The sequence below is a fragment of the Blennius ocellaris genome (assembly GCF_963422515.1).
Source record: "Blennius ocellaris genome assembly, chromosome: 6".
NCBI classification, from domain to species: Eukaryota; Metazoa; Chordata; class Actinopteri; order Blenniiformes; family Blenniidae; genus Blennius; species Blennius ocellaris.
Window position 1 is genome coordinate 16536292 of NC_137655.1, and position 13318 is coordinate 16549609.

The following is a 13318-nucleotide window of genomic DNA, read 5'->3' on the forward strand; positions in this document are numbered from 1 at the left end:
CACGCATGGCTTTAGACTCGAGAGCCCACACTTGTGGCGAGACACATTTTCCACATGCAGTCATTGAAAGCAGCATAAATATTGTGAAGCTGGCGTATACGTTCCAATCATGTAGATTATACAAATTGGGTCACAGAATATGAATGCGGAGGAACCTTTAAACAAAGTCAACAATTTCCTGCATCTTTTGAAACACACTTGGTTTATATCCTGCCTTTTCTACATTTATATGCCAGTGATTGCAGATATATTTTTTAAAGCAGACAGGACACGCATTTAAAAAAAATGCAGGGAGAAGTCTGGAGTGTCCACAAAAATAAACGAGAAGTTTACTTACCCAACATTGGGCAGGCCAACGACTCCTATTCTCAGTGAAGTCCCAAATCTTCCAATTAGTGGCAGTGGCTTTGGGACATCACCTCCCTTTCCCTATGTGGAAATGTGTACAGTCAGAAAGAGCAACTGCCATTACATCAGCTACAATGCATGCTCTTTGAAAAAAAAAAACCAAAAAACGAAAAGATCTATTCCACAACAAAAAAACGCACCTTTTTTGGAGCCATTTCTCACGCTAACGTTTTTCAATGAGTTCCACAACCGCTCATCGAATCCAAAAACAATTTCATTGACAGAAAATGTGCAAAGCTCCAGTCCTCACATGCAGGCAGTGGACTGAGCTTTAACTTGTTCACTCCCTCGGCTCAAAATAGAACATGCAGCCTGGTGGAAATGAAAGTTGACACTGTGAGCTGGCAGGCTGACCTGCAGCTCCATATTTAGCTGTTGATAATATTGATGGAAGTTGGTGAGCTCCTGTTGGGTTACCCCCCACACATATACTGCAGGAATTGTCATTAAAGATATACTTTGTCCTTGACGGTATTGTCTTCTTTTCTATCAACATCCGAGAGATCAGCTTCAGCATTTCACTGAAGACACTCAGAAGTTGTGTCTCAGTGCTGACAGGTCGGAGCAATTTTGTCATGTCTTCTCATTTCATAGCGTATTGATTTCCTGCAGCAATAAAACCTAATAGACTAATGGCTTGTTTCAGTTATGCATGTTGATCCTATAGTGTGAGCTCTGTTTACATGGCACTAAAATGTGAATAAGGTGGAAATCTTAATGTGCGACATAATAACTCTAAGCTGTTGGCGCGTGGGGAAAGAAATGCAGGCCTGGCAATACAAATAAATATCTTTGGCTTTCTACCAATAACTACGATATAGAAAATAACCGTGGGAAATCTTCGACAGGACAAAATTAAGACATGTTCAGGAGAAGCATCTCACCTTTCTATTTACTGAGACTCCACAGACCTGACGTGACGCAAATGGGGATCAGATGTATTTTTAATGTACATATCAGCATAAAGATAAACACCTTTTGACTCACAGTTCACCCCAGAGCCCTTAGAGAGAAACAGGTGCAGACACATGAGCACTCGAAATTGCAACAATTAGTTAAACATCCTCAAATAAAGTTCCCTCTGCAGAAATACAAATTAAAGCACACAGGGGCACAACCAAAAACCATTGCCCAATCCAACGGCCTGTGTAGTTTAACATGCAGAAAATGAGGCTCTAATAATCTGGATTTGAGGCAAGAGAGGCCGGCTTTGTAAAAAGAATTTAAATGAATAGGTTTGAATTAATCATTTATCTTTTGTTGATAGATGCACCCCCACTTAGACTCATCACAATAGATGCAGAGCGTTTTGTTCGACCAAATAAATCATTCCCATTGTTTAAGGTACATTGATCAATCTAATGGCTTGTAATAGGCTCCTAATTGCCACAGAGAAGTGCTCATGAATAGAGTCCAGAATTACAGATTCAACTCAAAATTCTCACTTGAATGACAAGGCGAGATTATGTTCACCCTTCTTCTGTCAAATACACATCCTCACACCCACACCCCCCAAATCACTCTTGTTTCTCCTGGCAAATACAACAAATTTCTTTCAGAGATAAATTAAAATAAATATGTACCCACCCGTGCATGAGGATTATGTGACCCAAGTGTATATTTTTGTGAGGATTAGAGGGGGTCATTAAAGTTATTTGAACGGGGACACTGCTGGTCATTAAGATATAATACAACACAAATAATCAGGTGCAAAGAAAAAACGAACTCATTTTAATTTAACTTGGAAAATATGAAAGTGTGTTATTATTGAATAATCATCTAAAAACATTTAATGGGTGAAAACATTTTTACTGCGTGCTATAGCAGGGAATTAAATCAAATAGAGATACTCGCACTGTGCATCAAATATTATATGACGCTGGAATTAATTTACCTTCTTTAGCAACAATCAACTCTGCTTATGTAGAATAGACTTTTAATACTGTTAACAACACAAGCCAAATTGTCATGATTGCAAAAAATGATTCCATTTTCTTGGCAGCGCTCAGTGTTTGATGAGACTGATTTTTATTCACCCTTCAAAAGGTGGGTTTTAAAGCAAAAAAAGGGAGTAGTTGAACAAATTGCGCCAGTGTTTACTGGCAGCATTCACACTCCATAATAGAGCATTATTCGCCCGTTTTGAATACTGTAATGCACATCTTTCGGTCAAGCCTTTCTGTGGAAAATTGCTTTAACTTTTAGAGGGATGATGAATCACATCAGAGCAGGTCAATTTTACATTATGGCAATTATCCCTGAGCGTTTTAACAAGCTATGAAATATTCGGGCTTTGTTGAATTGTATTCAGAGAGAGAGTATATATATATATATATATATATATATATATCTAAAATATATTTATATAAGAATGTCGAGTTTAGGAACATTGGTGAACGACGGCATCTTCCTCTGTGTCTACAGTTTAACTGAATGCGTGATTAGACTGGCGTTAAATGTGATTCCTCGGCGACAGGACAAATCTGCCTCTTGATAAATTAAAAAAAAAAAAAATCTGTTTTAATTGGCTCGCGTGGCGGCCTTACAGCAGGTGTCCGCGAGGTGCGGAAACTTTATCCGTCCACAAAATATGTCTTTAAAAAAAAATAATAATAAAAAAATTCGGCTATATGCGCCGATAAAGCGAGCTGTCATTTTTAATTAACCCCTCACCTGAACCCCCCCACCCCCCTCCCCCCAACAAGGAAGAAGGGGGCACGGTTGCGCGCAAACACGTCCACACGCGTGACCACAGACGCGCGCATGTTTTGGTTGGACGTTCTTGTTTTGCTTTGTTTTTTTTTTTTTGTTTTGTTTTTTAACGACGGGCTGACAGAACAAAATCGTATATATATATTTACTTCACACAAGCAGCGACTCGGATCAGATGATAAATAGTGTAACTTGGAGAAGTCAGAGAAGTGACTGCTGTCCGTCCTGTTTCTCGCTAAACTGAACGCGTCTCTATTTATTTATTTTTTTAAACAAATGTAAACAAATAGAAAATGTTGGATAGAGCATATAAGACCGATGGTTTCTCACTGCGTTCATTGTGCCATGTTGCCAACGCAGCAGCGAAGCAACACCGCTTCTTTTGACAAAGTCGTTTCCAAGTTACCTCTCAAACTGTTCCGCCGTGTTTAAATCCACTTTCTCGTTTGACGTGCCGCGCATGATCTGAATATTACAAATCACACTCACAAGTGTCCTCGGAATCCATAGAATCATTAAAAAGCTTACCTCTTGCGGAAAAAGACGCGTGAGCTCAATTCTGCAATGGAATGAAACATTGAGCCTTCGTGTGAGAATAACATAAAAATAACTGTTTCCATTTAAAAAACAAAAAAAAATACCAAATCGTGTCTTGTATGACAGTCTGAGCAGAGGCTGCACAACAGATGATTGACGGCGGGGTTTTTGCAGTTTGTGTCTGCGGTCCGTTCCCTCATTGGCTGACTTCAAACCCCAGACACGGATGCGCGCGTCGGATTGGCCGCGCGTCCTCGCCAGCTGTACTTCAAAGAACACGCGAACTACAACTAGGTAGTGTTGGGAGCCGAGAGCCAGGAGAGAACCCGTGTGACCCGCGTCCACACGGCAAATCGGATTCAAATTGGAGCCATACAGCACTGAAATCACAAACACTCTCATCACAGAACAGACCCTGGATATGGCTACGTCAATACTTGGGGTGAGTTGGATTTTGTTTTTTTACGCACACAAAAACAAAAAGTTGCGCGTCAAAGTTATTGTCGTTGCCTTTCTTTCTGGAACTAAATATTCCCGCAGCTTTATAACAGTGGATTAGTTCCCGTGTGTGAAATAATGCACTGTTGTGTACTATCAGGTTGCTCAAATTCTTTCAAGTGGCAGTTTGTTGTTAAAATAATTGACTCTGGGACAAAGAGTGTCAGGAGCTCTTCAAACTTTGTTTTTACATGCAGCATTTTATACCAAGTGCGGTGAATTATTGAAAATAAAAAAGTCATATCAGTGTTTATGACTCTAACTTAATGATTTTTCAATCTCGATCATGGAAATCTGGATATTTTGAAAGCCTGCTCATACACCTGATTCCAGTGAATGACTATTGTTTGGCACCGGCATACATGACAGAGGCTCTCAAGGGCGGGGAGACATCGGGACACACTTCAGGTTTCATTTTGATACTGACTTTATAAACAAACGCTACATTCTTTGCTGGGGGGATATATTTCAGAGTCCATAGTCACTATGAAATTGTAAAAGTACGTTTAGAGAATTGAATTGGTGTTGTTGAGGCCGTGCTTTGTGAAGCAGTTTAATGTCTAAAAGGCCAACTTTTTGTGTTTTGTTTTTGTTTTGTTTTTTCATTTTCCTCCAGGAAGAACCACGTTTTGGAACTACACCTCTCGCTATGCTGGCTGCAACCTGCAACAAAATCGGCAACACCAGTCCCCTCACAACTTTACCCGACTCCAGCGCTTTCTCGAAGGGTGGATTTCATCCGTGGAAAAGATCCTCCTCCAGCTGCAACTTGGGATCCAGTCTGCCGGGTTTCACGGTAGCAACGAGCCGCGCGTCGACAGGACTAACACCGACCAGCGGCACGGGCAACAGCGCGTTTTGCTTGGCCTCCACCTCCCCGACGTCGTCCGCCTTTTCCACAGAGTACAGCGGTCTGTTTTCCAACTCGGCGAGCGTCACGACGCAGGAGTCGGGACAGTCGGCTTTTATCTCCAAAGTCCACACGTCGGCAGAGACTCTGTACCCCCGGGTGGGCATGGCGCACCCGTACGAGTCGTGGTACAAGACCGGTTTCCACTCCACCATCTCCGGCGACGTCGCCAACGGCGCGTCCTCGTGGTGGGACGTCCACACCAACCCGGGCTCGTGGCTCGACGTCCAGAACCCCGCGGGCTCCCTCCAGACCTCGCTGCACTCCGGGACCCCGCAGGCGATCCACTCCCAGCTGAGTGGCTACAACCCGGACTTCTCCTCGCTGACCCACTCGGCGTTCAGCTCCACCGGGATCAGCCCCACCGCGTCGCACCTCCTCTCCACCAGCCAGCACCTGTTAACGCAGGACGGCTTCAAAACCGTCATCCCCACCTACACGGACGCTTCGGCCGCCAACGCCATGATTTCGGGGGGCGGCTCGGGAATTAGCAGCTCGTCACGGTCGTCCCGGCGGTACTCCGGCAGGGCGACGTGTGACTGTCCGAACTGCCAGGAGGCCGAGCGGCTGGGCCCCGCCGGGGCCAGCCTGCGGCGGAAGGGACTCCACAGCTGCCACATCCCGGGCTGCGGGAAAGTGTACGGCAAGACGTCGCACCTCAAGGCGCACTTGAGGTGGCACACCGGTGAGCGGCCTTTTGTCTGCAACTGGCTTTTCTGTGGCAAAAGGTTCACGCGGTCCGACGAGCTGCAGAGACACCTGCGCACCCACACCGGCGAGAAACGGTTCGCGTGCCCGGTGTGCAACAAGCGCTTCATGCGCAGTGACCATTTGAGCAAGCACATCAAAACGCACACGGCGGGCGGCGGAGGGAAAAAGGGCAGCGACAGTGACACCGACACCAGTAACCTGGAGACGCCGCGGTCCGAGTCCCCCGAACTTATTTTGGAGGGTGTGAACCCCCGACTCACTGTTAAGGATCCGTCTCCCCACGACGAGCCGTGAGGCTGCAAATCAAAAACTATTCGCCCCCCCCCCCTCGCCCCCCCCCTCCAAAAAAAAATAAAAATGAAATAAACACAAAAACTGCACAGCGATGAAAACGGGTCCTCTCTGACAGACAATACAAGGAGAAAAATATTTACAGAAAGCGATTGCAACATGGGAAAATAAAGAAAAAAAATTTCTCCACGGGCGTGACGAGTATGTCATTCGTAAATTCATTTAAAGAAAAGAGTGATTTACAGTGTTAAGGCCTTTTGGGAGCATTTTTAGGGACAACTTGGGAAAAAAAAAAAAAAAGAAATGCGCGAAACCTGTTGAACTTTTGGTTGGACAATGTGAGTTCCATCTTGTATATTGACCACTAAACTCTGTGTTATTTTCATGTAAATGTTCGGCTCTGATTGTTTTATTCGTGTTGGTAATCCTGGAAATCAGGGAGTTTACTTTGGACGCACTTTGTGGATAATGTATGTACACAGCTTTTTTTTAACCTTTGGTTAACCATTTTATTTCTTTGCTAAAAAAAAAAAAAATCTATATATAAATGTTTACCTGTATAAAGTCACACGTATAAGACTTTCATTTTATCGTAATTAAAACATCTCAAAAAAGGCTGTAATTGTGTGATGTAGAATTTATATTTTCTTAGTTTATTTGTTAGTATTTATTTTTAATTTATTTTGTTTTAAAAAAAAAAAATCACTCACTGTATGTTGCTGGTGGGATTTTTCTTTTTCTTAAAATAACCTACAATACCTTGACTTTCACTATTTCCCCTATGGAATAAATCGATGCTTAATGCCCCGGAAAAGACATTTCATGGCCAAATGAAAATCTTGTTAAATGGTATTAATTATGACTTGGAGCACATCGCAGCCCCATGTGTCTTGTATTTGCGATTAGGGATTCGTGTCTTATCAAATATCTAATTAATCGCCGAGACATCTTTTGTTCAGTTTCACTTTATCGGGGGTTTCCGAGGGGCTTCGCTGACAAAGGTCCCCGAATATTTATTCTAATTGTCCAAATTAACTGCTTTAATTTGCATACCAATCGATGGACCGAGAATAAGGATATGGCTTCTTCTTTCTTTTTCTTTTTTTTTTTCCTTCTTCCCAGCCTTGCCAGGAGCCACATAAATGTTCTGGGAACAGTTTTTTAAACTTTCGAAAGAGAAAAGGGGCAAAGAGTCAAATGCAAATGTTGAATTTGAAATGCTCTTTGCACGACGCAGTCAAATGGCGCCTGCGTGTTATTTGAATATCAGTGGCCCCGTATTGAAAGGGTTCAAGGATGCTCTCTGACTTCTTTGTGCTTACCCAGTGCAGCGTCCGATCCCTCAAAGAGAAAGCCCGGGAATAATTACAGCCTGGATCCAGGATGGGAACATGGAAAAGCATCTCATCCAGACACCCTGGTTTTCTTTTCTTTCTTTTTTTAAAGAGGACGTTAAATTGACCAGAAGGCAATCGAGGGAAATTATTTTCATTTCCCCTTGTGAAACAGCGGCTTTAAAAAGAAGCCACCGAAAAACATCAAATTAGATTTGCGATTTAAAATTAAAAAAAAGAAAAGAAAAGAAAAGTGAAAAAGCTAAATCCTCAGTAAAAATGTTAAATATATATTTTAAAATATAAGTGCTATAATTTTCAGACACTTGTTCTTAAATTGTATTTGGCTTTAAAAAAAAAAACATTCCTCGTGAAAAATAAGAAAACGGTGAATTTAAGGCCTATAGATTTACAATATGACGTATTTTATGAATAGAAAATCAAATGGCGAGTTTGATGAACGCAGTTGTTTCTTCTTTATCCGTCCCATGTTTGCTTTCGTTTCATAGACTGAATCCTCACGAAAGAAAAATAAATATGCAAAAATTTATTTTCTGACTTTATGAAAACGCCATTAAACAAGACTTAATTTAAGGCCTAAATCAAATCTGAAAAGATTCTCAGGTCAGTAAAAAAAAAAAAAAGAGCAAATTCTAGTTAGTGTAATAAATCCAGCAGGTGTCCAGAGAATAAAGAACAAAAATAGGAAACGAGGTAATAGTCAGCGGACACATTTATTTGAACTGAATCTATCATGACATGTAATTTAAGGACGAGCGACATTAAACAAAAATGTGTGCATTTAAAATAAGAAAACCAAAAACTCAGGGATTTGAGCCATAAGCAACAAAACGCGCACAAATCTGTTTCCCTCTTTTCAAATAAAATAAAAAATAGACAAGTGAAAATAAGATTTAACCCGTGGCTTCACCACTTTGACTTTAAGTTGACCGATAGAATTGCGCAAATATTTTACATTCGCCAGATCAGATGCAAATTGATTCCGACTGTAATCAATCAATTGGAGCGGTTCACGAGCTGCAGCTGCACATTTTCTGTCGATTGCTTCCCTCTGCTGGAGGAAAACGAGACCAACACACAATTTCTACTTGTTTTTTTCTTTTCTTGTTTTCCCACCAACATGCACCATATTTTCAGTGTTTGCTGGGTGGAAATCCGATCTCACTGCCTTCTTTTGGCTCCGTCTCGACTCCTGCTCCTGCTCCGTCCCCTGCCCTCCCTTTCTCTCCTCCTCTCTCTGCTTCTACTCCTCCCATCCGCTGTTCTGCCCCTCTTCCCCTCGGCGCCGCTTCTGTTCCTCTCCCCGTCGCCGCCGCGACGTCCGTCTTTACCCCGGTCCCCGCCGTCCCCCTCGCGGCTCCCGCGTCCGTCCACGGCGGACCTGGCGCCGCTCGGCCCGCGTCCGTCCCCGCCGCCGCCGTGCCCCTTCCTCTCTTGACCTCCCCGCGGCGGGGTCTTCCTCTCCGGGCTGCCCCTTCCCCTCTCCGCCCTCGCCCGGCCGCAATCGCTCCGTGACCTGCTCCGGTGAGAGGAGACCTTCCTCCCGCTCGTGACTCGCCGCTCTCCATCGGAGCCGTTATCCCGACGGGGATCCCTTTTCTTCTTCTTCTTCCCGCTTTCCTTTTGGCTCTTGGACTTGCCCCGACTGTCTGAATCTGAGCCGCTGTCACTGCTGCTGCTGCTGCTGGAGGAGTCGCTGGAGCTGTCGCTGCTTTCAGCCTTCTTCCTGTGTTTCCTTTTGCTCTTCTTCTTCTGCTTCTTGCTCTTCTTCTTCTTCTTCTTGGCCTTCTGCTTCTCTAACCGATCGAGCTTCCTGCGAAGCGAACGCGTGATTCACCGTTACCATAAATCTCACAATATTATTGTTTCAATTCCAACAGACTTTCATCAGTCTCAAATATAAATAAATAGCAAGACATGTACCCGGTTTGATACAACGCTATATTAAATTACAAACACTGGATGGCAATTCATTTCAGCAATGTGAAATAAATATTTAATTTACATTAATATAAATATAATATAATATATAAAAGAGAGGAAATGTGTGCCTAATTTGTACCGGAGGAGTTTCTGTTTCTGTTTGGTGCTCAATGACTTCAGAAACTCCACTTCGGGATCTTCCTCTTCCTCACTGGCGACGTAATCCTACAAACACACGCAGCAAATACAAATGAAAAATGAAAAAAAATATGATACTCAACAGAAAATCTATATCCGATTACAGCTGAACACCTTTAAAAAAAAAAAAAAATTCTCTTGACTTGAGTTGCGAATACACCCGTCTACTTTTGTGCAAATGCACGTCGTGGCGAGACGAGAGCAAAGCTATAGTTAGTTTGTTCTCGGTCTCAAGGGTATGGCGAGCGCGCGTCGGTACGCCGCCTGACGCGCACGTGGGATGACAGTGTGAGGCGGACGATTACCTGCGATGGATCGCAAACAGTAGAATTCCTACCAAGGACACATCTTTTCAGGGCAAACCCACTGTTTCGCATCTCCGCCATTAACTCGGAGGGGTGCATCGACGGACCTGTTGGCACAAATCACAGCTTCAGAGTCCCATTGATGTGGAGCCCATACCATCCACTATCTCCACAGTGGGGATTTCAGAGGCGGCTTTGTTAACAGAATGGGACATCAAATCAACTCACTCCACATCCGGCTGAGCAAATCATACAATATCATTCTCTGCCAAAGCAGCAGTTAGAGGAATCAGAATACACAATAATTACATTTTTTCTTTTTTCTCCCTCCCAGCACAGGAGGTGGGGTGGGGGGTGGGGTGGGGTGGGACCATTACAGCACTCCACCATCAACACCACTGACTGGACTCTCCCAGGGTAAACATTATTACTTTACTACTCAACTCCCTGATTGCGCGAGTCGCGAATCAGCCCGGGGCCGGGAGCTCCAGCTGAACCCTGACAGCTACAAGTCAGGCTACGTGTACCTGTTGCTAAGTGTGCGACAGACAAACCCCCCCCCCGCCCCGAAAGAAAAGAAAAAAAAAACCCCAACAACAACCGCCTCCATATTCTGGCACCTGGTTTTCTATTCCTCCACTGACAGCATGTTGACGATGCCGTCAATAAATAAACACTTATTTCCATAGATAAAAATAAAACCAATCTTAGCACGAGGAGCTACTTGCAAACAATTCAGCCGTTTCAAAAAAATCCTTTTTACATGAATCCTGTGATGTATCAGTAAGATTTACTCACTTTAAAAAAAAAAACATGAAGATTATTTGATTAAATTTTCTCCACTTCCCGCAGCGACCTTGCGTACCTGCAGGTTCCTCTGAGGTCACGGCACTGGCATTGATGCCCGACAGCCCGTACAGAGGACACTCTCTGTCTGTGTTCACGTGGCCCCACTTGTGACATTTGATGCACCGCACATTGCGAACCTGAGGAAATTCAAAAGGGAAAAGTCCAGTAACAGTTGCAAGCAGAAATGCCGATTAGAAAATGAAACGGATTTATTCACAATATGCTTCACTACTTACTTTAGAAACCGTGGGTGTATATTTCTTTGAATATTGGTATACGTTATAATAAATCTAAAGTGTGTCGCAAGCATTACGTCCACAGAACCACTTTTTTGTTTTTTCTTTAATTTAATGAGCAGCTGGAAGGATAAAATACCTTCGATATACTAAAATTCCTCACACACCTGGATTCCAAAGGGCTGATCTCTAATATTCATGTCATCCTTAGCGTACCTACAAGACAGAAAGAAAGATGAATTCTGTTAGTGGAAAACAACAACAAAAAAAAACCTTCATTTGATTTTGAAATAATGTGAATAATTACTTTTCTCGAGGAGCCCCCTTCTGCCACTCAAACTTGTACTCTTCCTCTCCATCCTGAAAAGAAAAAAAAAAAAGGCACTTTGAGAATTAATTTAACAACATAAACACTCTGTGTGGTGGAATGAAATCCAAAGCAAACTCCAAAGAAAACGTGTCAGGATGCATATTGGTTGAACCGAGAGCTCAAAGCTGCTTCCATTCACTTTCCACAGGAAACAAGACAAGGTCACTTCCATCACACTGTGAACTAACCGCCCTGCTCGGGTGCGAGCGCGGGGTGTAAGAACTGAAATTTTGAAGGCAGCTCTTCACCGTAACTGGAGAATAAAAGATTGAATAAACGTGTTTTCTCTCTCCCATGCTGGATGCAGTTTTGAGCTGGTTTTGGGTTTGAGGAGCGGTTCTGTTATTTACCTCTTTGGTTTCCTCTTCAGGACACACAGCAGTTGTGAAAGAGGGGGGGGGGTAAATAAATAAATAAAGCGTTAGATTATTAGTCTTGTTTGACATTCAAGCCTTCGCAGTGTAACTCATTAATTACCTTTCGACGCTCCAGGTGGAGCCTCATACATGAAATTGAGGCCATTTTTAACGCGATCATCCCCCATCAACAGCCTGGAGGACAAAACAATCTGATGAGAATCTTTTTTTTTTTTTTTTTACAAACAAGAGGAGGTCCCAGGACGAACTCCACTGGATGTATTAACAGGACTCGCGTCCTGCGATCGTTGGCTGAATGAAATCTTTCCCATTCACAGAATGACTGGATGAATGGGTCTTCAACAGTTTGATTAAATACGTCTGCTTTTGTTGCTCGCTTTAGAACTAAACGTGACGTCAACGTGTTTTTAGATGGTACTATCTCTGACTGATGGAACGAGCCTCCAGTCACTTAGAAAACAGGACACATCACAGCAAAAAATAAACCCATAAAGAAAAGCAAACAAACATCACATCTGGTCTTCAAGAGATAATGAAACAGAGCCCCGGGTCTTCCTGAGCCAACGCACAGTGTTCCACTTTGTAATTATCCAACCTGTTGTTGTAAGTGTCCTGCTCTTTCAGATACGCCTGCATCAGGTCTTCTTGTTTCGTCTTCTCGAAGGTGAGTTTCTGTTCTGCGATCCATACCTGTCAGAGACGATCACAAACGGGCTTCACACACAAAGCAGCCACAGGGATCAGACACTCATATGTACAGGTTTGTTTGATTTCTCCCTTGCATGTGACAATTCACTAAGTACCTGAGGACATTTGTTGTGGTTAAGTTAAGTTATGAGGGCGCCCAGCCAGATGCAACTCTAAATAAACCCGCGTGTTCATGTGGATATGTTGGGCTTTTCTATTTTCTTTGTTAAAAGCAGCGAGGAATGACTGTGTTGTGTTTGATGCTATATAAATAAAGTTGAATTGAATTGAATTGAATTGAATTAAACACGCATTTAAAAAAAAAAAGCAGAACTACAACTGGTAATAGTGGTCGTCCGGATTTCGTTCATGAAAATAAGCATAACTAAGAGAGAACGTAATCGTTTCCAGCGTTTATTGAATTACATTATTATATGGAGGAACAATCAAATCCTGGAAAAGCTGGTCGTCTGTCACTTGATATTCCTAATAAAAACGCATCATAGCTTATGTATTCCCAATAATGACACAAGTGCAACATTACATTTTCTGCAAAACTATTTCTACTGGCAGATAAAAACCTGTATTTTATACAGGAAGTAATAAGACTTCAGCGCACTGAGCTAACGGCTAACGGAGCTTAGCTCTCGAGCTATCAGGCTAATGACTCTTACCTTCTTGATGTTTGATTTCGACGCAGGATGAAAATCCTTCTTACACATGAAGTTCGCAAACGACTTCCCCATGGCTGACGACCCGTGAAGCTATCTAAGAAAGAAAAACAACGCCAATTTTAGATAACCGAGCGGCGAACCGGAGACTCTTGTGGATGTAAACAACACGGCCCGCAGGAAGATGGTTTCGTGATGGTTCATGACAACATATCCGGGGACGGTAAACCGGAAACTACAGCTTGAAAATAAAACGAATTGAAATAAAATACAAATAAAA

General features: G+C 42.9%; 3 protein-coding genes across 3 annotated transcripts in view; 1 reads left to right on the forward strand and 2 right to left on the reverse strand.

Moving 5' to 3' along the window:
* LOC308131238 (obg-like ATPase 1) overlaps nucleotides 1-653 on the reverse strand; it is a 39979-nt gene extending 39326 nt beyond the window's left edge. The window contains exons 1-2 of the mRNA XM_080497890.1: nucleotides 549-653; nucleotides 338-429 (exon numbers count right to left, since the gene is read on the reverse strand). Coding sequence (XP_080354016.1) covers nucleotides 338-429; nucleotides 549-563 — 107 coding nt within the window. The 5' untranslated portion in view covers nucleotides 564-653. The remainder of the gene's footprint in view (nucleotides 1-337; nucleotides 430-548) is intronic.
* A 3325-nt stretch (nucleotides 654-3978) lies between these two features.
* sp9 (sp9 transcription factor) lies at nucleotides 3979-6070 on the forward strand (the record flags this gene model as incomplete). Its single annotated transcript, XM_080497941.1, has 2 exons — nucleotides 3979-4099; nucleotides 4772-6070. Exons 1-2 carry the CDS (start codon nucleotides 4079-4081, stop codon nucleotides 6068-6070), a joined length of 1320 nt encoding a protein of 439 aa, XP_080354067.1. The 5' UTR covers nucleotides 3979-4078.
* A 2046-nt stretch (nucleotides 6071-8116) lies between these two features.
* cirsr (corepressor of RBPJ and splicing regulator) lies at nucleotides 8117-13206 on the reverse strand. The gene is made up of 10 exons (XM_080497589.1): nucleotides 13042-13206; nucleotides 12276-12370; nucleotides 11781-11854; nucleotides 11654-11667; nucleotides 11241-11293; nucleotides 11101-11149; nucleotides 10714-10834; nucleotides 9849-9955; nucleotides 9485-9570; nucleotides 8117-9235 (listed from the first exon to the last, which is right to left on the reverse strand). The coding sequence occupies exons 1-10, from the start codon at nucleotides 13111-13113 to the stop codon at nucleotides 8584-8586; spliced, it is 1323 nt and encodes a 440-aa protein (XP_080353715.1). The 5' UTR covers nucleotides 13114-13206; the 3' UTR covers nucleotides 8117-8583.
* Nucleotides 13207-13318: the final 112 nt, after the last annotated feature.